This window comes from Vicugna pacos, chromosome 19, assembly GCF_048564905.1.
Source record: "Vicugna pacos chromosome 19, VicPac4, whole genome shotgun sequence".
In the NCBI taxonomy this organism is placed as follows: domain Eukaryota; kingdom Metazoa; phylum Chordata; class Mammalia; order Artiodactyla; family Camelidae; genus Vicugna; species Vicugna pacos.
Genome location: NC_133005.1, coordinates 21,927,903 through 21,951,947, shown reverse-complemented (window position 1 = coordinate 21,951,947; position 24,045 = coordinate 21,927,903). Strand labels below are relative to the sequence as shown.

The window sequence follows — 24,045 nt, the reverse complement described above, 5'->3', positions numbered from 1 at the left end:
GAACAGTGGGGCTGGGCTTAAGTTAGAGCCGAGACAAATAGCGTGGGGGCACAGCTTCGTGCAAATTTATATACTAGAAGGGTAATTATAAATCTCCGTTATAAATCTCAGCAGCTATAATGGGAGGCGACAGGGACCCAACGCATGAATCATAAATACCAAAATGACATCTATTAGGGCACCATTGTTCCTGACACTGTTGTGGGCATTTTGTTGTCTTCAGCTTTGGGGCCTCTAATTAACAGACAAGTCCCATCGCTGGGCCCGTTTGTGTGAAGGGCTTGGAGTTGGGGGGTGGGGGAGGGATAAGCCAAACGTCAGGGATCATTATGAATTGTCATCATTATGACAAGACTTTCGTTGCTGGCGATGGTGTACTGCGTTGTCGTGGAAACCGCATGCTTATTAGTCACATGCTTTCTGAAGGTTACCGGGTTGTCAGCATCCCTTCACCAACGCCTGCTCTCTGATCACTGCCCAGTGGCCTTGGTGACATGCACAAAGAACCAGAACTCCACGAGGCCTGTGATGTTTTCATTCCAATTCTTCCTTGGGCTTGCGTTCCATCACCACAAACAGCTCATAAAAAAAAAAGCTCAGCCCTCCGGGATGCTGGAAATGTCCTATATGGTGATGTGAGTGGTGATCACGTGGGTGTGTACATATGTAAGACTCTATCGAGCTACACACTTAAGATTAAGTTCACTTTACAGCATGTATATTGCAGCTTGATTTAAAACTAGTTTTGTTAATATCATCTTTTCCTTACTACCAGGAGGATTGTGTCATTTCAATAGGTGTGCGCCTTGCTCAGGTGACACCTAGGAGACCATAATCAGAGGCACCGCCCTTCAAGAGGGGGCAGCGACCAGTGTCACACACCTCTGTGGGTCAAGTGTATCACAGACTTTACGTTACTGAACCCTAACCTCTGTCCAGAGAAGTCGGTCTTTTTCTCCCCGTTTGACAGTTTGGAAAGTGAGGCTCAGTCAAGTGCAGTGGCCTGCCCAGAGGCGCCCAGGGAAGTAGGATCTGAGCCCAGGTATCTGTGATGGCTCCCTGGACATGCTCCTTCCAGCTTGTATGGGCAGCTCTCCTTCACCAAGTGAAATGCATCCAAAAGGGGAGTCCAGGACAACAGCATTCTGGAAACCATACCATATGGGGAAAACTGAAAAAGAAAAAAAGAAGTGTTTCTCATTAAACAAAAGGTCACAAAATTGTGCTGAGACTAGTCTGTCTCATCCCAAACATGTTACTGTTTGTTCTGCTCAGTACTTTAAAAAAAAAAAAATTACTTGCCTACACTGAAATAAAACTGCAAACTCATATTTCTACAGTCTCTTAAAAATCAAATCTGGCTACTCTGAGCCCACATTTCCCATCGCACATCCTCTAGTTGGCCCTAGTCCCCCCCACCCCCAGGCCACCCTCACTCACTAGTGGTGAATGTCTACTGTTTGGTGGGCTGGCATTCATTCACTCTCCTACTGGGAACCAATTTCCCTCTGAGAAAATTACCCCCTTTCCCACTCCTAGTCCAACTACTTTGAGTTGGATTGAATCCAGCTCTGGATCCAGTGACCACATGGTTTAATTCTGACCAATCAGAGCATCACATTAATCTGTCTGTCTACAATGACTGGCATTAGCACAGGATTGGACGTTTGACCCATTCATGAGGTGCCATGAAACTTTGATTGGGATTTGCTGTGAAAGCATGCATGCTGGACTCGAGTCTGCCTGGTATAGCCTGGAGATGCTGTCAGCCATCCTAAAAGCATGTGGAGTCTTAGAATGAGTCCAACACAGGGGAGAGAAGAGCCTAGTGACAGAGAGGTTCTGGTGTCCTTATTGGGCCCCTGGAACAAGCTCCTCCTGAAGCTAAGTATCTTGGATCTTTCTTTTGTGTGAATCAACAAATACCTGGTTTTTTGTTTGTTTGTTTGCTTCTTTAACCTACTTGAGATGGTTGGAGGAAATAATCCCAATCTTAGGTTCCTTCCAACTTGATGATCCTACAAATATCAAAAATGAAATATTCCTCAAGAAAGATTTCCTGAATACCCTACAGAGATTCCTTCCCCACCCCTATTATCCATTACCAAATCCCAATTGTTTCCTTTAAAAAATGTCCTATATTTTAACTTTAATTTTAATTTATTTTTAATTTATATTTTGGTTTATGTGTTTATTTCTGTCTCCCCAACTAGACTGTAAGTTCCACAAGAGGTGAGACCTTGTCCATCTTGTTTTCCTGTACCTCCAGCACCTGGCCAAAGGCTTCAATTACCACTTCGTTGAAAGAATGAGGGAATGAATGAGATCTCTCTGACTCTGTGTTTTCTATGAAGTCACTCAGAAAGCCAATGTCCAATGGGAACCCATGAAGTCTGTAGCCACTGAATCTTCTAGCCATATTTAAAAACATCTCATCTATGCCTTTTCATGAGAGATGTCATTTTAGTAAAGGACACCATGCCAGCCATTCTCTAGAGTGTTCTTCATCCTTATCACACTCCCCTTTGTCTGGAAACATTTCTCCCTTCCAGTTGGTCACCCAGCATAGGAGACAGCACCCCTCCCTCCTCTCCCCACTATGTTGCTTGATCTTTGAGCTTTGCCACTGTCCCTTAAGACAATGTTGGAAAGGAAACCCTCATTTGCTGAGTGCCTACTATGTCCTAGGACCTTTAGATATTTGATCGCACCTAATCTTCACAGCCACCTTACACAATTGGTACTATTGTCTTTATTGTACAGAGGAGGGAACAAAGGCTCAGAGAGGTCAAGTGACTTACCTGAGGCCACACAGATCTCAAATTTAGGGCCATGGCACTCTAAAGTTTGTGTTCTTTCTATTAGCCTATATTTAGTTTTCTAATCTGAATGTGTGTGTGTGTGTGTATTTTTTTCATTCCACAGTACTCTTTCCTGCAAATGGTCTTTTCACTCTTGGGGCTGAGGTACACACACACACACACTCACACACACACACGCACAGCCCAAGTCATCAGTATCTTTATTTTATTTATTGTACTGGAGAAGTAGGAAACAACACAGTCTTGTTGAGGACTAAGCAATACCAAGTAAATTGCATAAATGGGATTTTCAAAAAGCACACAAAGTAACTCTAAAACAATCTATACATTTCAGAACATCATGAGAGGCCTGGGGGTTGGGCATGAAGATGTGAGCTCAATAGCGTCTTATACAAAATAACCAAACTCAAGTTCATTTCCTCCCTTATCCAGGCCAGCCTCCTGGATCCACAAACCAAACCATAGTGCCTGGGGACAAATGAGAGACAGATTCAGAGAGGCAGAGAGAAAGAGACAGACAAAGAGACAGAAGAGAGGACTCTGACTGAAACCAAAGCATCGGGAGGTCCCTGTCTCTGATTCTGGGTTATCTGAATCAAGGGAACTCATTTGGCCTCAAGCATTTAATCATTTCATTCCTCTCTGTGGTTTCACTTGGAGGCATTAAGAGGAAAGAATCATCACGGGGGATAAAGAGGGCCTTTTCCTCTTTCTAGCTGTCGCTTCTGGATTCCCTTACCCAATGCCCAATGCATATGTTTGGCCAGATGGCTTGGACTCTTGGCAGCAGATTCAGCTGCTCAAGAACACGGTTGTGCTTAACCTCATCAACTTGACTCAGCTTCAGTTCATCCTGGGGTTGGAGTGTGATACCAATCAGTTTAATTAGTTTAATGAGGGCTGAGGGAACCGGTCCACATTTTGAGTCTGTTGCACAGAACAAATTGGTTTGCCTCGCTCCCTCCTTGGTCCTTTCAGCATTCAGGAGAGCTGCTCTCATTAACCATTTCGGAAAGGGATTTTCACTCCCTTCCCCTCCTGTGAGGAGTTGGGCGCTGTCCAGGGTACCGACACGGACTGGAATCCAGGAACTGGGTTCTTCAAAAGGTGTGTTTCTAAACAAAGAGAACTCAGAGTACGTTGACCAAACATTTAACCCACTGGGAGACTGAACCCTAGTGTAGGAATTCCTGCTCCAATAAAAAAGCACTGTTTGAGCTTTTTACCTAAAACACGGTCTCCACATGTAGGTGGATCTTTTGAGGTGTGAGAATAAAATGTTAGGATTTTTATTTGTTTATCTATCTTGTTTTAGATTTCTCTTTTGTATGTTTATGATACATATTTACCATATAAATGAATATGTCTGCGTGGGAGGGGGTATGCTCATTTTTTCTTCCGAGAGAAGCATTGAGCAGTAAAGTTTGGAGATCATAGATCCAGAGGGATCAAGAAGTCCGTCTGGATTCCAGGAAGTGGGGAGTCACATGAATGGGGTGGAGGGATTGATACTAAAAGCTGCTGCTGGCAGTAGTTTTAGAAGCATAGGGGCAGAGCCAAGCATTAAGCCTACGGGAGAGGGGACCCTCCATTCTCACCCCTCACTGACCCCAGACAAACACTGCAGAAGACAGGCAGGCTAGGCTTAAATGTTTTGTAGAAAATGCTGAACTGAGGATGGGGTGGGGGGCCACAGGGGAGGATGAATGAGTGCCTTCCAATCTGGAAGGGCGTCAGGGGAAGCTCCTGACTCAACTCCGTGGTGGGGAGGGGTTCACACATCAAAAAGCTCTTCATAGTAGGCGTTAGGGTCTTCCTGAGACCGAGTAACCACCTTGAACTGGCGCCTGAGAAAACCGCCATAGCGCTTCTGGTTGTTCCACTTGAGCTTGGGACGGATGCGCCGCAAGAAGCCCCCGTAGCGCTTGTAGAGGTCCTCATGGCCCACCTTATCCCCATCTTCATCCCCCTCCCCCGCCACCTCTGAGCTCCTCTTGGGGTATTTGCGCAAGAAGCCCCCATAGCGTTTGACCTGCTTCTTGGGGTGTTTCTCATCGGAATCCAGCGCTCCAGCCTCCATGGTGCTGTCATCTGGCTGGGTGTCCCCCAGCAGCTCAGAGTCTGCTTCCTCCCCTAACCTGCCGGAAAGACCCCTGAGCTTCTCCTCCAGGCTCCTGCTCAGAGCATTCTCCTCTGTGGGGGTACTGAGGAGGAATCGGTTTTTTTCCAGCTCCTTCCAGAAGGGCCCCACGTGCTTGGCCAGCTCACTAGAGCGTTCTTCCAAAGCGGCCTTGCTCTCCAAGTCTTCCTTGCCCTCAAGCCCGAGGCTGAGGGGAGTGAGAAAAGACAGAAGTCCCTGGCATCTCTCCCACTCCTCAGCAGGCTGTGGGGCAGCCTGGCATTCCAGGGAGCAAATCTGCAAAAGACCCCCCAAGACCACAGTGGTAATGCCACCCCTAGCAAATCATCAAACCACAAGCTCCTGCCCCAGAAAGTCCCCTGTTTAGTGTCTGAGATAATCAAAAAGCCATTACTAAGCCCCAGGCTGCCCACTTTAACATGCCCACTTTAATGCTCCCAATGGTGCAGTAAAAAGGTAGATGACTTTGTGCCTGTGCGGAAGATGAGGAAACAGACGTGGAGAGGTGAATAGCTTCCCCAAGGACACACGGCCACAGGTGACACTGCCAAAACTGGAAGTAAGATCTTCCCGTAGTGCTCTGCTACGCTCACCAGTAATCTTTTACTTCTGACTCCAGAAGGAGTAGTTGGTTCTCCTAACCTTTCCTAGGTGTGAAAGATGCTGCAAACACTTCATAGAGAGGGACAGAAGCCAAGCAGAATGGTGGAAAGAACACAGATGAGGGCATGTTTGAAAGTTCATCAAACTGGGGAGATAACAGTATCTACTTCTTAAGAGTAGGGAGAATTCAAACATTAGAATGATGTTGATGACCACATTGCAGCGTTGCACAGTCCCAGAACTTGGACCCAGGTTCTAATGCCATGAGTCTTCATGTTTAACCACTGTGCTTTCCTGAGATCATATATGGGCAGCACCCAGTGCGTTGTCGTGTGCGTCTCAAGAAAGAGCGGCTAGAATTGTATATTTAATATTTTGTATCATCATCTCAGGGAACCAAACCCATTTTGCAAACAGCTTTCCTGTGTGTCCTTGGGGAAGCTGTTTCACCTCCCCACGTCTGTTTCCTCGTCTTCCGCACAGGCACAGAGAAGGGGGTTCCAAGGTCATGGAACTAGAAAGTGGCAGAACCAAAGCCTGTGTTCTGTCTGCCACACCCTGCACCTCTGCCCCGGCTGGTCTGCTGTCACGGGAGAGTCAAAGGGAGAAGCTTGACTCAAAGTAAAGCCAGCAAAGCCGGCCAAGAGGTGCTAAAGTCCCAGGAGAGGGGTCAGGCTCGGATCCTGACAACCAGATCCTGGCATCCAGCGGTGGTGGGAAGAGCTCCTTCCATGGGAGTGACTAGACTTGGGGGTGCCCATCAGCCTGGTGCAAGCAGCCCTGGAAAGTTCATGTAGTGTGGTTGACCCCTGAAGTCAGCCCTGCCTCTTGAATGACGCTCCTTGTTGCCAGGCAACCGGCTCCCTGGAAACCTAAGTGTCTGCCCCAGACCCGAGGGAGCCCACGGTGGCGAGGTCTGGGGTGGGGACGGGAGCTGGAGAACAGCAGCCCCTGCCGTGCAGGCGGACCCAGGACAGAACATGCCCTGCACAGGCGGGACCGTCCCTCTCTGGGCTCACACACAGGCGGTCCCTTCCTCGCACGGGTGCCAGGACCTGGGCGTGGAGCAGCCCTGCCTGAAACTCACCAGGGGGTCGATGGGCTTGGGCCCATCCTGGGTCTTCACGGCACACAAGGAGCACCGGGACAGGCAGTCCGCTGTGGCGGAGGGGAGCGCGAGGAGGCAGGCAGCCAGCACCAGCCCCTGCCACGCCATTCTGGCTTGGCTCTTCCTGCCGGGGAGAGATAAAGAGAAAATGAAATCCGTGGTCGCCCACACTGCGGGGTGTGTCCTGAGCCTGCAAAGCCATCTCATCAACTTTTGCTGGCAGCCCCGCACCGCAGGGCAAGCGTTCTTGTTCCCATTCCACAGTCCAACCAACAGAGGCCCAGGGAGGAGCAGCGGGTGCGTAAGGCCAACAGTCCAGGAAGGGCGCTACCAGGGGCTGTGTGCCTGCTGTGTGCTAGGAGCTTTCCTGTGTGGTCACGTTCAATCTGCACAAGACTCTTAACGTGGGTAGTGCCATGGGGAAGTTGAGGCTCAGAGAGGAGAAATGACTGCTCACACAGCTAGGAAGTCTGCCAGACTTCAGAACCCACCAAGCCAGAAGACACTTGTCTACCTGCTTTTCTGTGTTCTCTGGGCCTTCCCTCACTTGCCCTTCTCTCCTGCACTCCAGGCTGTCCCCAGCCCAGTCCTTTCTGCTGTGGACCTTCTCCACCCCAGCACTTCTGCCTGCTCTGGCCAGAGCTCCATCTTCACCAGTCTCCATGCTGGCCTCCCTGCTTCCAGCTCCTCCCCTGGTCTCTTCTACACACCTCGTAGTGCCTGTCTCATCATATCAATCCTGGGATCAGACCCATCAGGCTGGGTCAGGCCTGGCCCTTCTCCTAAATGAGGGACACCCTCAATTTCATCCCTACATCCAACTCTTCAGCTCTGGGTTCCCTGTAATTTCCCTAATGAATGGATCAGGCCCTGCCCTACCTCTGGCCCTTTGTACATGCTATCCCCTCTTCCTGGGAAACTCTCCTCTTCTCTTCTGCTACCTGTCATTTAGGCCCTGGAGGAGACATCACCTCCTCCAGGCAGCTTTCCCTGACGTACTAGGCTAGATGGGATGTTCTTCCTCTGTGTTTTTCCAGAAATTTGTGCTTCTTCCATGAAAATATCCCACTCTGGATGATTAACTATGTGAGTCTTCAGACTTTGGTTCCATGAAGGCAGGAGCTGTATCCTCTTTTTGTCTCTGAAATACTTTCTCTGTGTTCCTCAAATATGCCAGGCTTGCCCTTACCTCAGGGCATTTGCAGTTCCTGTTTCTCCATCTGCAGGGCTCTGGCCTCAGATCTTCACAGGGCTCACTTCTTCTTGTAATTGAATGAATTAAGTGTCATGTGCCTGGGGAGGCGTTTGCTGACCCCGTCTGTGACTTGGCTTCCTGGGTCTCTCTCGCATCCCCCTGCTTTGTCTGCACTGGAACACTCACCGTTTCACATTGTCCTATTGTCTGGTGCATGTTGTCAATGTTCTCATTACCGTTCCCCCACTGGAATATTAGCTCCCAAAGGGCATAGACCCTTACTGGCATTGTCCCTGCTGTACCCTGACCAGTACACTGTAGGTCTTCAACAAATACTAGGCAGATGAAAGAATGCTTCACAAATAGTCTATTAAAAGCTGTCTCACGGGGAGGGTATAGCTCAGTGGTAGAGTGTGTGCTTAGCATGCATGAGGTCTTGGGTTCAATCCCCAATATCCCCACTTATAAATAAATCAGTAAATAAATAAACCTGCCCCACCCAAATTTTTTTAAAAAACAAAACAAAACAAAAAAAGCTGTCCCGAGGGGAGGGTATAGCTCAGTGGTAAAGTGCATGCCTAGCGTGCATGAGGTCCTGGGTTCAGTCCCCAGTGCATCCATAAATAAATAAATAAATACGCTAATTACCAACCCCCTCAAACTAAAGCAGAAAACAAAAAACAAAAACTGTCCCTTTCATAGTTAACTCCTTATAAACCAAATATTGAGACTCAAAGCCATCCAATGGGAGCGCGGTGCAGAACTCCAAGCTAGAAGTGAGGACTTCCCCTGAGAGCCCCGCCCCAGGCAGGGCCTCCGTGCTCCTCGCAGCCTGGTCCTGGTGGCCTGATGCCTGTACCGCTGCTCTCAGAGACTGCTGTCCTCCCTCGCTCTTCTGAGTTCCCCGTCCTGCATGCTGCCCTGTTTGCTCAGGGGATACAGGGGTTTGGAGATTCCACCCGTGGCCCCAGGGCCCCACGCTGTAACCCAGAGTAGCTGGTCTCAAAGCACACAGTAGGTTTCCCTCCAGAGCCTGGCTGGCAATGATCTCCGCCACCAGTGATGAAGCACCTACTGTGATCCAGGCCTTGACTAAATCCCCACGTCCATCATCTCACTTATTCCTCCCCAGTGAGGTAGCACTTCCAGTTCAGTGAATTCCCTGTGCCCTCCAGTGAGTGGTGAAACTGGGGGGCAAGGTCCATTCTGTTTGACTCCCCACCCGTGTGCCCTTAATGACTACAATTTCTAAGACAACTTTGATTATTAATAGCTGAGCCCTTTGTGAGACCCAGAGGGCCCTGTGCACAGAGCCTTTCCTCGTATATTCTACACAACCCACCTGCCAGCTGTGAGAGGTAGGCATCATTATCCCCACTTCAGAGATGAGAAAGCTGGGGCTCAGAGAGGTTTGGTAAATCTCCTGAGGTCACACAGCAATTAAAGGAGAGAACTCAAGCTTGTCCACCTCTCTTGAGGCTGGACTAGGTCTGCGTCCCTAAGCAGGAAGGCTCAGAGGAGAAACCTCAGGGCGGTGGACCTGTGTCAGTCCCACGCTTCTCTCCTTCCTTGAGTTTCTCTCACGCTCTATCAACTGCTGAGCGGATTTGGGTTCCAGGCGAGTGAGCGGTGCCATTTCTGTGCAGATACAAAGCAGGCAGCTCCTGTTTTCTGTCACATCAGTGATGGCTGGGCTGGCTTGACACAAGATTAGCAGTGACTTAACCCACTGAGGGAGGGGCAGCTGTACCACCCTCCAACTCCTGGCCAGGAGCTTCGCACAGTCTGGCTGCTACGGTAGGAAGCTCAATTTGAGGTCTTTTTGTCCCTGGCAAAAGTAACATCAGCATCCTTTCCTCTCATCCACTAACTTTATATTTAATCATAATAGCTCTAGTGGATCGGATGGTTGTTGAGTACTTGAGATGCTCTGAGAAATTCTCCCGATGAACCCATTTATGCTCACAGCAACTCTGTGTGTTGGCTCCTACTGGTACGCCCACTTTCCAGATGAGAAAACAGAGTTAAGACACCTGCCACGACACTGGAGCTAGAAAATGACAAAGCTGGAATTTGCACACAAACATTTGAGCTCTGGAGCCCATGGCCCAGTCCCTTCAATGCACTTCCTCCCCAGACTATAGCTCCTCCCTCCTGGCTCCAGAGCAGCCTCCAATGTTGCCCCTGAGACACCCTCCACACAGCAGCCAGAGGACAATTCCAAAATGCCAGTCTGCCCTGCTTCTGGGTTCTCCACTGCCTGTGTCCCTTCCCACCTTAGCCAGGGCTTTCCTGCTGCCATTGACCAGGCGCTCACTGTTTGCTAGGCCCTGTGATCAGTCCCATATGTGTCTCTGAGTTTTGATGAAATGCAGCTTCAGCTGCCTCCTCCAGGAAGTCTGCCTGGATTAGGCCCCCTCTTTGAGCTCTCACAGCTATCTGTGTGGCTCTACCATATAATTGCCTCTTCCTGAGTCCCCTGTCAGGGCAGACTTTGTAAGTGCAGAGTCCAGAGGTGAGAGTGTGCTGTGTTTGAAGATGACAAGTAAGCCAGGTGGGTGTGGGAGCATCAGGGAGGAGACGGGGAGAAAGCAGAGATGTGGGCACAGGCCAGATGGTGTCAGCCCTAGTAGGCCAAGGTAGTGTTTGCATTTCATTCTAATGTGATGGGAAAACAAGGGACGTTTGAGTGATGGATGGATGAATGAATGAATGAATGATGTCCCCAGTGGTGAACACGGGGCTAGAATGAGAACAAGAGCTCCACACAAGTGTGTGAGTGAGTAAACAGGCAACCCTGGATCCCTCAGAAACCTGGCTTGAATTTTTCTGACTCACATCTTTGTGTCCCCAGAGGAAGCTCACAGATCTGCAGGCTGTCTAAACCAACACCTGCTAAAGAAATTCAGCAAATGTGAATGAAACCAGGGAGAGGGGTGAGGGGAGGAAAGAGAATAGGGCAGACGGGAGTGGGGACATATGAGGGAGGGGGAAACTGAGACCAAGAGAGCCCAATAAGGGGGCGGAGGGAGAGGGAGTGGGAGGAAGTGAAAACCGTCCAAAGAGATAGCAGGGAAGGATGAGGTGGGTAACTAAAACTGAGCGACAGAGAAGAGGGAAGGCGTTGGGGCTGGGGGCAGAGACAAGGAAACGAAGGGGAGTATGAAGGCTGTATTCCAACCATACTCGGGCTGCAGGAGATGGAAAAGAAAAAGGCAACAAGGAGTGATAATACACAGACTGGAACAGAACAGAAACTCAAAAAAAGTGGTTGAATGAATTAACTGCCATGTGTGGAGAGCCTGCTGGGTGCCGGGGGTCTGAGAGCTCGTATTCATGGTCCCATCAGTCCAACATCAGCCCCACTTCTCAAGAGCCTACTCAGGTGAGGGGTATAGCTCAGCGGTAGGGTGCCTACTCAGCGTATGTGAGGTCCTGGGTTCGGTCCCCAGGACTTCCACTTAAAAAATAAGTAATTAAACAAGCCTGATTGCCTCCCCCCAAATTAAATAAATGTTATTTTACAAAAATAAACTAAATGTTCTAAAAGAAGAAAGAAAGAAAAAAAAATGCCTACCCAGTGCCAGGCTGCGCCTTCCCACTTTACACGTTATTCTAATCCTCACAACAACCCAGAGGTGAGTTTTTATACCCACTGTACACAGGACAAGACTGAGGCCTGGAAAGGAGAATTTGCATGCCCAAACTCATTTGGTTTGTAAGCGGATGCATAAGGCTTCCCAAGGGATCTCTCTGGTCTCTAATGGAGACGCATCAGCCCTGAGCTTTCCTAAGACATCCTACTTCCTTCCTTGTACGGGATAAACAAATGATTGAGTAACGTCAGATGTCAGATGAGTCCTGGGGGAGCGACTTTGCTTTGCTGTAGGGATTTGTCTGGAAGCTGTACAGTACGGGTAGCCCTGCCTGGTCATCTCCCCTGACTTTGCTATTCATCTCTGTGTAGGACGGGGAAGCGAGCTGCTTGGTGAGCTCCAGGGGCCATGAGTCAGACCCAGACGCCCCTGGGAGGGAGGGGGCGTGGGGTGCGGGTTGGAGTCACCTACGGTGAAGGAGGGGCCTCTTTCACAAACTCAACTTGGCCGGCCAGGGAGCCTCCTAAGGTCCCCCTTCCCCCTAAAGAAAAACCACTCTTGTAAGTTCAGGAAGCATTTCTTCAGCCACTACCTCGAGGCGTGCTGTGCCAGCCCAGTGATGACAGCCTGGGCGGGTCGGGAGGAAGGGGGAGTCTCCGCCTTGGGAAAGGGGATTTTGGACTCACCAGCCTCCACAGTCACGTGACCCAGCCCTTCTACCGAACCTCTTTCTATGTGTACATCCTGGCGAACCCTGATTCATACGACAGGCCTCCCATTCATTTACATTTGTCTTGACTGTTTTCACACAACAAAAGCACAGCTGAGTCCAGAAGCCAAAGATATTTACTAGCTGGTCCTTGACAGGAAAAGTTTGCTGACCCTGCTTTCATTAATTTTATAACCATTTTACAATTCTCATTATTCTAGCAGTTCTGAAGCTGATCTTCTTGGGGAAATCAGAGGGGACTTGCTCCCCTGTCCACGCCTCAGTCTTCTTACCTGTCAGTGGGTTTGTCTGTGTCCCCACTGTGTCTCCATAAGGACCCCTGAGACACTATCATTTAAAGGCCAGCACACAGCAGACCCTTTCTTCACCAAGAGCCCAGAGTTCCTTGAAAGGGAAGGGATCGCCCTCTTATCTCCTCTTGATATTTCTGTATTGTATTCAGTGGGCTCTGAGGAGCAGCAAGCATTTTTATTTAAAAAGCCAGCACAGAATAATAATGGCTTGATTTAACATCGCAATTATCTCTCTGAGCACTTTATCCGCATATGATTATCCCTATTTGATAGAAGAGGAAATGAGAAAAGGTAGAAATGAAGTCACTTGTTTAAGGTCACATCATTGACTGAGGAGGGAAAGGGAGACAGAACTGGGGCCTCCCACACCCAGGCCCTGACTCGCGTGAAGGCCATGGTGTCGTTGGATGACCTTCTAGCAGTCACTGCGCTGCTGTGGCCCTGTGCCAGGCCTGGGGTGGCCCGTGGACCCTCCTGGGCAGGTGCTACCATTACAGGCTCAGTTTCCAGGTGGGAAGAGGACCGCGTGACAGCGCCCCCGGGGCCCCAGGCACATGCATGCCAGAGGAGTGGCAGTGACTGTGTCCCTTGCACCCCCTGTTTAGGACACAGCGACCGGCCTGTATCTCAATTACTGCATCCTCGCCTCTGGAGGGTCCAGTAGCCTGGGCTCTATTAGCCCATTTACTGGATGGCGAGACAGAGACTTGGAGAAGCAAAACGACTGGGCCAAGAGGCCAGGCCCCAGCGGAGCAGGCTCAGGGGCGGTTTGAGACTTCACTCCGCAAGCCATCATGAGCTGTAGGCACAGATGAAACATCCACAGGGCTCCCCTCATTCTAGCTCACGTTCCTGAAGATGAGACAGTTCTAGGAATTTTACCCCACTCAAAAATATATGAAGTTCACCTTTGTGGGTCTCCAGTGGGCTGGCCAATGGAGACCTCCAAAACCGGAAAAGAGTTTAAGACTTTTCATGCCATTAACAAAGAATGGATTATCAGTTTGGGAGGATGGGGGCTCCAGTTCTGAATGGAAAGTGAGGGCACTGGTTAGTCCACGAAGAAGTCAAAACATAGCAGAGCATGAGGCCCACGCTGAGGGCCGGCCGCCTCTCAGGCTATTTGCTGTGCAGAGATCAGTGAAAGACGGCCCTGCGATCCACATTCATGGCTGGACCATTAAGCACATTTTTAAAAGGCTGTTTTTCAAGAGCAAGAGTCCTTTGGAACTCCCACCCTTCATTATTGGATGCAGTTAAGAGATGGGGAGAAAAGCAACGAAAGGGGGACCAGAGAGATGGAGGTGCAGAGATACAGAGAGAGAGAGAGAGAGAAAAGAACGAGAGGGAGACAGAGAAGGGCTTAGAAGAGCAGAGGGTGAAATGACAGACATGTGGAAAAAGAAAATACAGGTGAGATGCCGAGATGGGTGGGGAGAGGGCGCAGGAGAAGGTATAAGGAAAAGGAGGAACAGGGGGAGGAGCAGGAACAAGACAAGGATGGAGAGAAGGCAGGGAGGAAGTGGATTTTGATTCAGGAGGTTGACCTTCTATGTGAATCACAAACACCAGTTCCCTCCTCCCGCAACCCTTTGATCTGCCCTTTGTTCCCAGTGGCCAGTGGACCCGAGGCCCAATCACATAACTGCTCCGTAAGCCCTTGTCAGGTTAAAGTGAATTGTCCAATGATAGGTCAAGGGGCCAAATGCCGATGCCCACGATGAGCATGCCTGTTGCCTGTGGTGACCACTCTAGCCAGGCGGATGCTGGAAGGATTCAGTGAGAGGCCTCCTGAGCCAGGGGATGTGCCTCGTGGGCCTGGGCTATTACCTTCCTGCCAGGAGCATCCATCTGGACGCAGGCTGGAGGGATTAATGAGCTCCAGCTTCCTAGGACCCAGGGACACCTCTCCATCTCCAGGGCCTGATCCTGGGCTTACCTGGGTGCCTCCAGCAATGTTTACTGCCTGCCACACAGGCCAGTTCTGACTCACTGAAATTGTTTTAGCTCTTTGTCAGGCCCAGTGAGATTAACCAACATTTATGGGCTGGGATGCGCAAAAACGGTGAAAGATACCAGCTAGCTGACTGCACTTTCTCAGACATGCGTTGAAATCAAACCACCAGCTATTGATCCCGCTTAGAAGATGGAAGACATCTAATAAATACAACAATTGTGCAAGAATGACCCAAGGAGGCGGGCAGTGGGCGGGGGAGTTGGAGAGGATCGATCAATAAGACACTTGGAGATCCCGAGGCGCCAGCTGAAGAAATAGTCTTCTGTTGGTGTGGAGAAAGGGGTGGGGCAGGGAGGGAGTGCCAGCCCCACAGATAGAAATATTAGACATTAGACCATATTTCCTGGACATGGCACACAGTGCCATGGGAAGATCAAGGATGCTATCATAGGTTCAGGGAAGGAGAAGGCTCCAACTCTGCCACTTTGGACAGTGAAAATATAAGCAGTCACTCTAGCATTTATTGAGTACTTATTGAATGCCAGGCATGTTACTGTATCCCATGGGAATCTCCCAATAACCTCAGGAGGTGAAGATTGCTATCCCTATTGCTCAGAGAAGGAGAGTTACTGTCCCCAAATCACACAGGAAATGAGTGATGGGATCTGGGACTTGAACCCAGCACTGTCTTGGGTGACATGAGACACACATTTAAAAGATATATGGGTAATTCCTGATTCCTAAAGACTCTAATCCCTCTCCATGTGCTTTAAGGGGATTGCAAGTTTCTCAAACAGCCCCAGAGTTGATCCTTCTGCCGGCTCTGGTAAAACATGCTGGGTTCCACTACACAGCCTCAGGAGCCACTGCAACACACCCCTCCCAGCTGCAGCAGCGCCATGGGATTCACCTGGCACCCATCACACCTCTAGCTCATCTGGGGCAAAGCAGTGGGCTTGAGATCCCTTCAGCAGCCTCCCCCAGGCAGCACAGCTCACCCGGCTTGGGCTGCTTGCAACAGCTCCCCCACGCAGATCTCAAAGCCTGGAGATAAATGACCTGCAAAAATAGAACAAAAGGCAAGGTGGGGTAGGATGGGGGGAGAAGGTGAGGGGAAAAGAGATGGAAAGAGCAGCAGTGGGAGGGGGAGCAGGGGGGAAATGAAGTGAAGAGGATTGACATTCCGAAACGTTTTGCAGTGGATCTTAACTGGAAAGCCTGTCAAATTAGAAAGACGAACCTGTATATTTTCCCAACCCTTGAAAGAAAGATGGTAATGAAGACTTTTGATCTGTGGGAGGGGAACTGAAATCAGATCCAATAACCTGAAGAGCTTGTTTCCCTTGGGAAGCTTGGAGGCTTAAGTAAGGAATGTTTGTAAAACTTGGAGAGATCTAGATAAAAGATACCCAGGAGAAAGTATGAGGTCTCAGAATTTACTGTTCAACCTTGAAGTCACCAGCAGGCTTTTTTCCCTGAAGCTCACTAGCTTTTTTCTTTCTTTTTTCTTTCTTTCTTTTTTTTCACTAGAGTCAAACTTTGAGATTCTAGAATACTTTGTTTGAATGTGGATATCTTTCACCAGTGAGCAAAATGTCTTTCCCATCTGAGTTTCATCCCTGCCTAACTTAACTCCTCCCGCTGCAATTTACATGAAAGCAACAAGTCCTCTCAAAGTAAAATTGACAGGAAAAATCCCGCTAAGCCTGCCTCTCCTGGCATGTTGTCACTCTCTCTTCGTTCCCTCCCAGCAGAACAACCCCAAACTTCATTTCTGTGTGAAATTACTTTAAAGGAAGCCACTAAAGCCAGCACCCTGTCAGCAATTAAACACGATCCAAAAAGAATGAAAAGGCTAAACTTGGCTGTACATTGATGTACACGATCCAAGGTAAATGCCAGAGCCCTGATGTCTCATGAATGCCCCCAAGATCTTGTTCTGTAAGTCCAGCGAGAATCACTGACCTTTAGAATTACCCTGATTAGCTAGACCTCTCACTTCTTCCACACAGGGCACCCGGTTCTCTCTCACATGGGAACTGATGTGTGGAGCAGCCTGCAAGGGGGAGAAGACCCCACAGCCAAAACCAAAGTGGGGGTCCTCTTGGGAGGGAGCAACCCATCTATTTATATTTCAGCCCGGGCTGTTCGGAGAGGGAAATTCCGAAGAGCAGTCTGTCTCAAACTGATCTGGTTTTGTAAACTAGCCTCATAACTCTTTCTACCTTTGCAAGATAATCAGACCCGAACCTGAAATCCCCCAGCCCAAGCTCCAACGCTCTCAGGTCCAGAGAACCAGGAAAAAAGAAATAAAGCCAAAAGAGAGGATTCCAGTGACCCTCTGCGTATTACCTGTGCTCTTCTTTGTCCCTGAGCAGCTTCTGGCCGAGCAGGTCAGAGGGAGGTGCCAGGTAGCCGGTCCAGGACCCAGGGATGGCCCTGACTCCCCTCGGAAGGAGGTGTCAAAGAGGAAGCTGTGAGCACAGCCAAAGCCCCTTAGAATGACAGTTCCTGAGCCTCAGCCCCCTTTTATGGGCTGGAGCCTCCCCCTGTCGCTCAGCCCTTGCTGAGCACAGGCTGCTCAGAGCCAATGGGGAAGTAGCTCAGAGCAGTCAGAGGCGCAGACCCCGGGGGCCCTCCAACCCCAACTCCCTGGGCCCGACACAATAGGCTTCTCTTCGTGACAGGGGATGTGGAGGAGGAAGGCAGCCGCGCTGGAGGGGGCGGATGCTGGGGGTAGTGCTGTTTGTCACTTGAAATCTGGCCACTTCAGTCTGTGATGCGTTTCCAGGAGAGTGTCATAGAACAAGAGAGAGAGAGGTGGGGAAGGACAAAGCCCGAAAGAGTAGGGACACAGAGTCAGAGAGAGACAGAAAGACAGAGATATAGAGACTGGTGGAGACAGAGAGAGAGTCAGAGAGAGAGAGACAGAGATATATAGAGACATATGGAGACAGAGAGTCAGATAGACAAACAGATAAGAGACAGAGTCAGACAGATATAGAGACAGATGGAGACAGACAGAGGGAGAAAGGAGCAAAACAGAAAGATTCAGAGAGAATCAGTATCAGAGAGAGGCCCCGTCAGAAGACGTGGAGCAATACAGACAAAGCCGGGGAGAAAGAGTCAGAAAATCACAGAGACTCGAAAGAGAGCGTCAGGTGTCAGAGATGGGGAAACCCAAAGAGACAGACAGAAACAGAGAGACAGTCAGAGGAAGAGGGAGAAGGAAGCCAGGACAGAAGACAGACTCAGAACCCACACGACACACAGATGCAGAGACGAGGCTGCCAGAGTCCTGTGATGTGGAGGGAAGCCAGCAGGGGCGTACGGGGCTCCGTGTCGTGAGTGGTGGTGGCCCCGCGTGTGGCTGGCGCGCGCGTGTGCTGGAGTGTTTCTGTGCGTACGTTTGCCTGCAACCGACAGTCGACTCGGGTACACGCCTGAGCTGGTGCCAGGCACAACCAGCCCTGGCAGAAGCACAGCCCTTCCCAGCAGCCAGGAGCTGCGGTTTATTTTTCTCTGGCGGCAACACAAAACGAGGATCATGAAATCCTCCTCAAGACAGGAGCTGCGATGCGCCTTTGCACGCACTCTGGGCAAGGGGTGTACCCTCCTCGGTGCGCCCTCGGCCCGCGCTAGCAGCAGCTGAAAGGCTGTGCTCTTCATGGCTGCAAATACCTTCCAGAATATAAGGAGTCTCTGAGTTTACAGGAGAATATGCTTCTCCCTTCAGTCAACAGCAGACCAGCAGTTTATGGTGGGCGGCATGACTGTTTCAGAGGTCAGGCGGGGGCTGCCCATTTTAATAGACACCTAAGCTGTGCTGGGCAGTTAGCCAACACTGTCAGGTTTAATCCTCATGACCTGGGTAGGTAATGAATATTATCCCCATTTTGCAGACAAGGAAAAATAGGCTTTGAGGGCTGAGAAACGTGCACAAAGACACACAGCAGGTAAGTCACCAAGCTAGCATCCAAACCCAGGTTTATCTGACCCTGAGATTCCCGCTCACTCTCTCATCCTTCCGTAGACATGAAGCCTTGACTCTGCCTGCCCTGGGGGGTGGGGACAGGAACTTCCTCCTCTGGGACTGTCCCTCCACCTGCACAATGTAGGAGAGGGCTGTGCCTAGTACTATTTAGATGTGGACTGTATTCCCAGCTCTCTCTCACCAGGGCAGAGACCTTAGGCAAATTTCCAACCTGAGCCTCAGTTTGCTCATCTGTAAAATGGAGATAATGGTATCCAGATCACTGGGCTCTCGGGAGGGTGAGATGAGAGGATGTGAAAACAGCACGCAACGAGTGCTCTGTGAGCATCCGTCCTGGTGAACAATCACAGTGTTCCCTTTCTGATGCACCAGGGTTCTCTGGGGCATCATCCTCTCTCTGCCCCTGGTTCATTACAAGCAGGAAGACAGAAGGGGCCATTCGCAGGGCACCTCCTCTGTTTCAGACACTTCTGTACGTTTCACTGTATCTTCACAACAAGCAGGCATGTGGGGTGGCTGTCACACTGCATCCTCAAACCCATTAAGCAGCTGAAGTTCAGGGAGGCCCCAGGCACACAGAGAGGGAGGAGGCACTGAACCCAGTCCCTTGGCCCCAAAGCTCAGCTCCCACACATCTCCCTCCAGCCCTGAGATGAAGTCTCCCTCCTCCCTTCCACAGAGGACTCTTCGAGATCCCAGTCTGGCCTCCCTTTCCTCCTTGTCCCTTTCCCCAAGCGGTGCCTTGGATCTGACAGGCAGATGCAGAGACTCTGGGTGCCTGGGTGGGAATCCCACCCCCAGTGCCCATGGCCGTGGCCTGGGTTCAGCAAGTGCTTGGCCGCACCTCAGGCCAGCTCCCTGCCTGGCAACCCACAGGGCTTGGCTACAGACTGTTGACTGTCACCTGGTGATCTGGGACCCGGGTAGCTTCTTTATCCCCGAAGCCAAATCCTCACTCCCGTGGCTCTCTGTCCTCCTTACTGTTCACCTCCTCCTCCTGACCTCCACCTCCATGAGCTCTTGGTAATAACCTTGCATAGACAAAGGCCCTGAGAGATGAGCTACCCATTCCTGGAAGCCAGCAGGCACTAGAATAGAGGAGTAGGGGCCTTTCTTTATTACAAGGAGAAGTACAGACAGAGAGGGTAGAGATGCTGTGGATAATCCTGCCTTAAGCCATTAATGTTTCATATCCTTCACCCTGGGAGTCTGTTGTCAGCCTCAAGAGCAAATGGTTCATTCATTTGCTTTTCCCTTCTTTGTGCAACATCCTTTACACACACACAGGGCAAAGCCAGAAACAGCTTTCTCCATTAGTCTTGGAGGAGCTTGTCATAAAGCTCACAGCATCCTCGGCCATGGAGTGCTCTGCACTGATGCTCGCGGGCCCTAAGGGCAGCAGCACATGGGATGGGAGACCACGGAGTCGGTACAAGCTCATTTGGGTTTGAATCAAAATGCTCCTGCTTCCTCCCTGTGTGGTGACCAGTGGATATCTGGCCTCCCTGAGCTCCTGAGTCATCTGAAGACAGGGGGACGGCATTCGCCTCGTGCGGGGTCAAGACTGTCCCCAACTTTGCCACACTCCCTTCCCCGCACGTCCTCAGTGCTCACATCTCTCATTCAGACCTTGAACCAAAAACGAAGACTGAAGAGCAGGAGGTATTTGAAACCACCAGCCCTCAAACCATTCCGGTAGGTGGGAAGAAGGAAGAACTTGGCAGAAGACAGGAAAAGTGAAAAGGAAAGCCAGCATTTCTTAAGGCCGTCCTACCTGGTGGGCCCTGTTGTAAACGGTTCACAGCTATTAACGCGCTTGATTTTTCCCAACAGCCCTGCAATTAATTAGATGCGATTCCCACCCCGCTCTACAGTGAAGACAAGGAACAGAGGCGGTGAGGTTTGTCGCTTGCACGAAGTCGTGCAGCTAGAAAACAGCAGAACATGCTGGAAGCCGGGCCACCAGACCCCAGGCCTGGTCCCAGCTGTGAGCTGCATCACTTCCCAGCCTCTCCCCGCCCCGGTTCTGTCTCATACACGAAGCTCCGTGCATTCTCTCTACCCACCTGTTGCACTGGGAGGTAGGAGCAGCTGACATGGGTCACTCGGGAAGATTCCAGCAGAATTTAGTCCCCACCCTCAGGTCAGCTTCCGGTCTTCATGCTACACGGGCCCCGTGTGACTCAGGGGACCCACACTGGCTGCTGGTTGCAGGAGCCGTCTGTGTGTGTGGCCGCCACAGGGACAGGGAGAGTCAGAAGCTGTACTTGACAGGTAGCAATGCCCAGTCTCTCTCTCTCTCTCTCTCTGAGTTTCATTTTGAAATGTCACAATGTGCTTGGCCCTAGCAGTGAAATATACTACACACAGTTTTGCCCTCTTTGTCCTCATGGTCTGGGGTGGGAGGCAGATGTAGGGACAGGCAGTTCCTAGAGGTATGAGGCGGGCAGGGCTAGGAGACCCAGAATACCGTGGAAACACTGAAGAGGGGCTCCTGACCCAGCCCGGTGGAGAGAGTCAGGGAGGGTTTCCTGGCGAAGTGAGAGCCAGGTGAGCTGATGCCCCCATAGGAGTTGTCCAGGCACAGGCAGGGAAGGGCACCTGGCAGAGGGGACAGCTGAGGCAAAGGCCTGGAGGCAAGGAGAGTTGTGGGGGAGTCACCTTGATGCCCCTGATTCTCTGGCCCCAAATCCAGGTCATCAGATGTCTTCACGGTTTATGGCTCCTGGGCTGGCTGCCATCACTTCTCTCTGGGGTGACCGTCCCTGCTTCCAGCTTTAGCCTGTACCTACACTGGCTCCTCTGCAGCCAGAGAGATTGTTTCAAAAATGTAACTCAGTTTGAAACACTCCAGTGGTTTTCGTCCTACTTGGAATAAGATCCACACTCCTTACTGGCAGGGTCTGTTCTCTGCCGACCTCTTGCTTCCTGCCTCCTGCCTGCTCGCTGCTCTGCAGCTGCCCTGCGTCCCGGCTGTTCCCCAAACACACCAAACACGCCCCTGCTTCACAGACTTGGCGTGTGCTGTGTCTTCCATCTGGAACACCCCTTGCCTTCATCTAGGTTTTGGCTTAAATGTCACTTCCTCATCAGGCCCCTTGCCCACCCTTCACCCCATCAATCCCGACCCCTTGCCCAATTCCATTATATTCACAGCATTTGTCTCTGGCTGAATGATGTATCGGTTTGTCTGATCACCGCCTGTCCCCGCCAATGGATATAAACGATCAAGGCAGGCACACTGTTGACTCGCTGTGTCCCTGGCACCTAAAACAGTGCCTGGCACAGAGTAGGTGCTCCGTAAACATTTGTTGAGTCAGTGACTAAAAGAACTACCAGTCGCTTTTGTGGCTGGAGCACAGAGCACAAGGCAGGGATGGGGAGAGGAGAGGATGATGGCTGTGGGACCTGAACACAAGGCGAAGTATGTGCAGCACTTTATCTGAAGAGCATTTGGAGGCTGGGAATAGTCCTCCATGAGGATCTAGAGCCCAGTGATCTGGAGAAGTGAGTTACTCAACCATTTCCATTCTGTTCATGAGCATTTCTTGATGCTCTGATGCTGGTGACCCAGATTCAAATCCAAGTTGATTCCTGTTACAAGTTCACAGTCCAGTGGGGGGACGTCTGAAGGACATAAAAAATTATAGGGTAGGTGCAAAAGTAAAGCAATGAAGGATACAGAAGTAGCAGTGATTAAGTTTGAGACTGTAAGGAATGTTTAGGAAGACCTCTCTGAATGGGTAACACCTGAGGTGGGTTTAAAGGATGAATAGGAGTTTGTCAAGCAAACAAAGAAGGGTCTCCCAATGCACCTCAAAGAGCCAATGTCAAGGACGTGGAGAAATAGGAACCCTCCTGCATTGTGGTGGGGATGTACAATGGTACAGCTGCTATGGAAAAAATGTTGGTGGCCCCTCAAAATGTTAAACACAGAATCACCATATGGCCCAACAATTCTGCTCCTAAGTATATACCCAAAAGAATCAAAAATAGGGACTCAGCTTCCTGTACAGCAATGTTCATAGCAACATTATTCACAATATCCAAAGGGTTGAAACAAATCAGTGTCTATCAATAGCTAAGTAGGTAAACAAAATGTAGACTATACATACAATGGCATATTGTTCAGCCATAAAAAGGAATGAAGTTCTGACACCTGCTACCACATGGATGAAACTTGAGACATTACGCTAAGTGAAATAGGCCAGTCATAAAAAGGCCAGATATTGTATAATTCCACTTCTATACTTAGAGGTGTTTAGTGTAGACAAATTCATAGTGACAGAAAGTAGAACAGAAGTTACTAAAGGCTGGGAGGGAGGGAAATAGTGACATTGCTTAAACGGCACAGAGTTTTTGTTTGGGATGGATGATGAAAAAGTTCTAGAAATCAACTGCAATGATGGCTGCACAATGTTCTGAATGTCCTTGATGTCGCTAAACTGTACACTTGAAAATGCTTAAAACAGAGAGGGCAGGAAAGACCTGGGGAAGAAGGTGCCTGTTTTCCTAGTGGAGGAAAGCTCTCCAGTAGCAATGAGGCAGCAGAGGGAAAGCAGTGTTTTCTTCTCTCAGCCAAGAGGGCAGACAGATGCCAGCGGCTGAGTCAGTGAACCGAAATTGGAGGGAACATCGTTCCCCAAAGGGCCAAACGTCCCCTTCTCTCCCGTGTGCCTCAGCTGGTGGCAGATCTTTCTGGCTCCAGCTGATAGTTGTCCGACAATGGTTTGACGCCTGTCCCCCTGCTGAGTCGTCTCCCTGGGTCACCCCATTTAATCCTCGTGGACCCTGCAGGTGGGTGCTGTTATTCCCTGACTCAGTCGGAGGAAGAACCCGATCGCAGGGAGGCAGTGACTCAGCTAAGAGCACACAGCTCTCAAGAGGAAGAGAATCCAAGCTCGAGTGATTCTGCCCCCAAAGCCCATGCCGAGAACTTCTGCCTCACGGAGGCAAGCGGAGGCGGGAGAGCAGCAAGTGCGTAAATGCCAGCGTTCGCTGCGCGATGCCGGGACGGGTGTGCACGGTCCTTCGTAAGCTCTTAGGAGCCCTGGGAGGGGAACGCTGTAAGCTACACTCTGCAGATGAAGAAACTGAGGCCCAGAGAGGTGAAATGACCTCACACAGCGGGTAAGGGGTGGAGCCAGGGCTTGCATCGAGGTCTCACTCCAGAGTGCAGTGTTACCTCTCCCGGACGCCCCTCTGTCAGTCCCAGCCACCTGGGAACAGGTCCCCAACCAGAATCCAGCCCGCACGTAGCAAGAAGAGACACCTGTTGACTAAGCCCCTGTTGTGTTTTGAATCTTGAACTATAGACTTCATGTTCACGACCACACACGGGGCCCACATTGACCTCAGCCACAGTCGAACAAGAGGTTAGTGGTGGGAAATGTTTTTAACCAAGTGGAAAAGGGAAAAACCTTAAATCTCAAATCTCTGAGATCTCACAGCCACTGTGTATCAAATCCCTGCTAGGTGGTAGGTACTGCTCCCAAACCACCTCGCTGACCCCTCCCGACACCCCTGGGACGTAGATATCATTAACTCCACTTTGCAGATGGGGAACCTGAGTCAGGGCAGTGCAGTCCCTTGCCCGATGTTGCACAG

General features: G+C 50.4%; 1 protein-coding gene and 1 long non-coding RNA gene across 12 annotated transcripts in view; one reads left to right on the top strand and one right to left on the bottom strand.

The window, feature by feature from the left end:
- Positions 1 to 304: 304 nt before the first annotated feature.
- On the top strand, positions 305 to 1,329 carry LOC140687259 (uncharacterized). The gene is made up of 2 exons (XR_012061444.1): positions 305 to 666; positions 776 to 1,329. It is a non-coding gene; the product is annotated as an uncharacterized lncRNA (long non-coding RNA).
- Positions 1,330 to 3,053: 1,724 nt separating this feature from the next.
- PDYN (prodynorphin) overlaps positions 3,054 to 24,045 on the bottom strand; it is an 87,775-nt gene continuing 66,783 nt past the window's right edge. For 10 of the 11 annotated variants that reach the window (XM_072943934.1, XM_072943943.1, XM_072943937.1 and 7 more), the window contains 2 exons: positions 6,653 to 6,797; positions 3,054 to 5,238 (listed from right to left, as the gene is read on the bottom strand). In XM_072943934.1, coding sequence (XP_072800035.1) covers positions 4,597 to 5,238; positions 6,653 to 6,797 — 787 coding nt within the window. In that variant the 3' untranslated portion in view covers positions 3,054 to 4,596. Of the gene's footprint in view, positions 5,239 to 6,652; positions 6,798 to 16,796; positions 16,929 to 24,045 lie in introns of those variants that run through there. The other variant, XM_006207311.4, reaches the window with a different exon arrangement.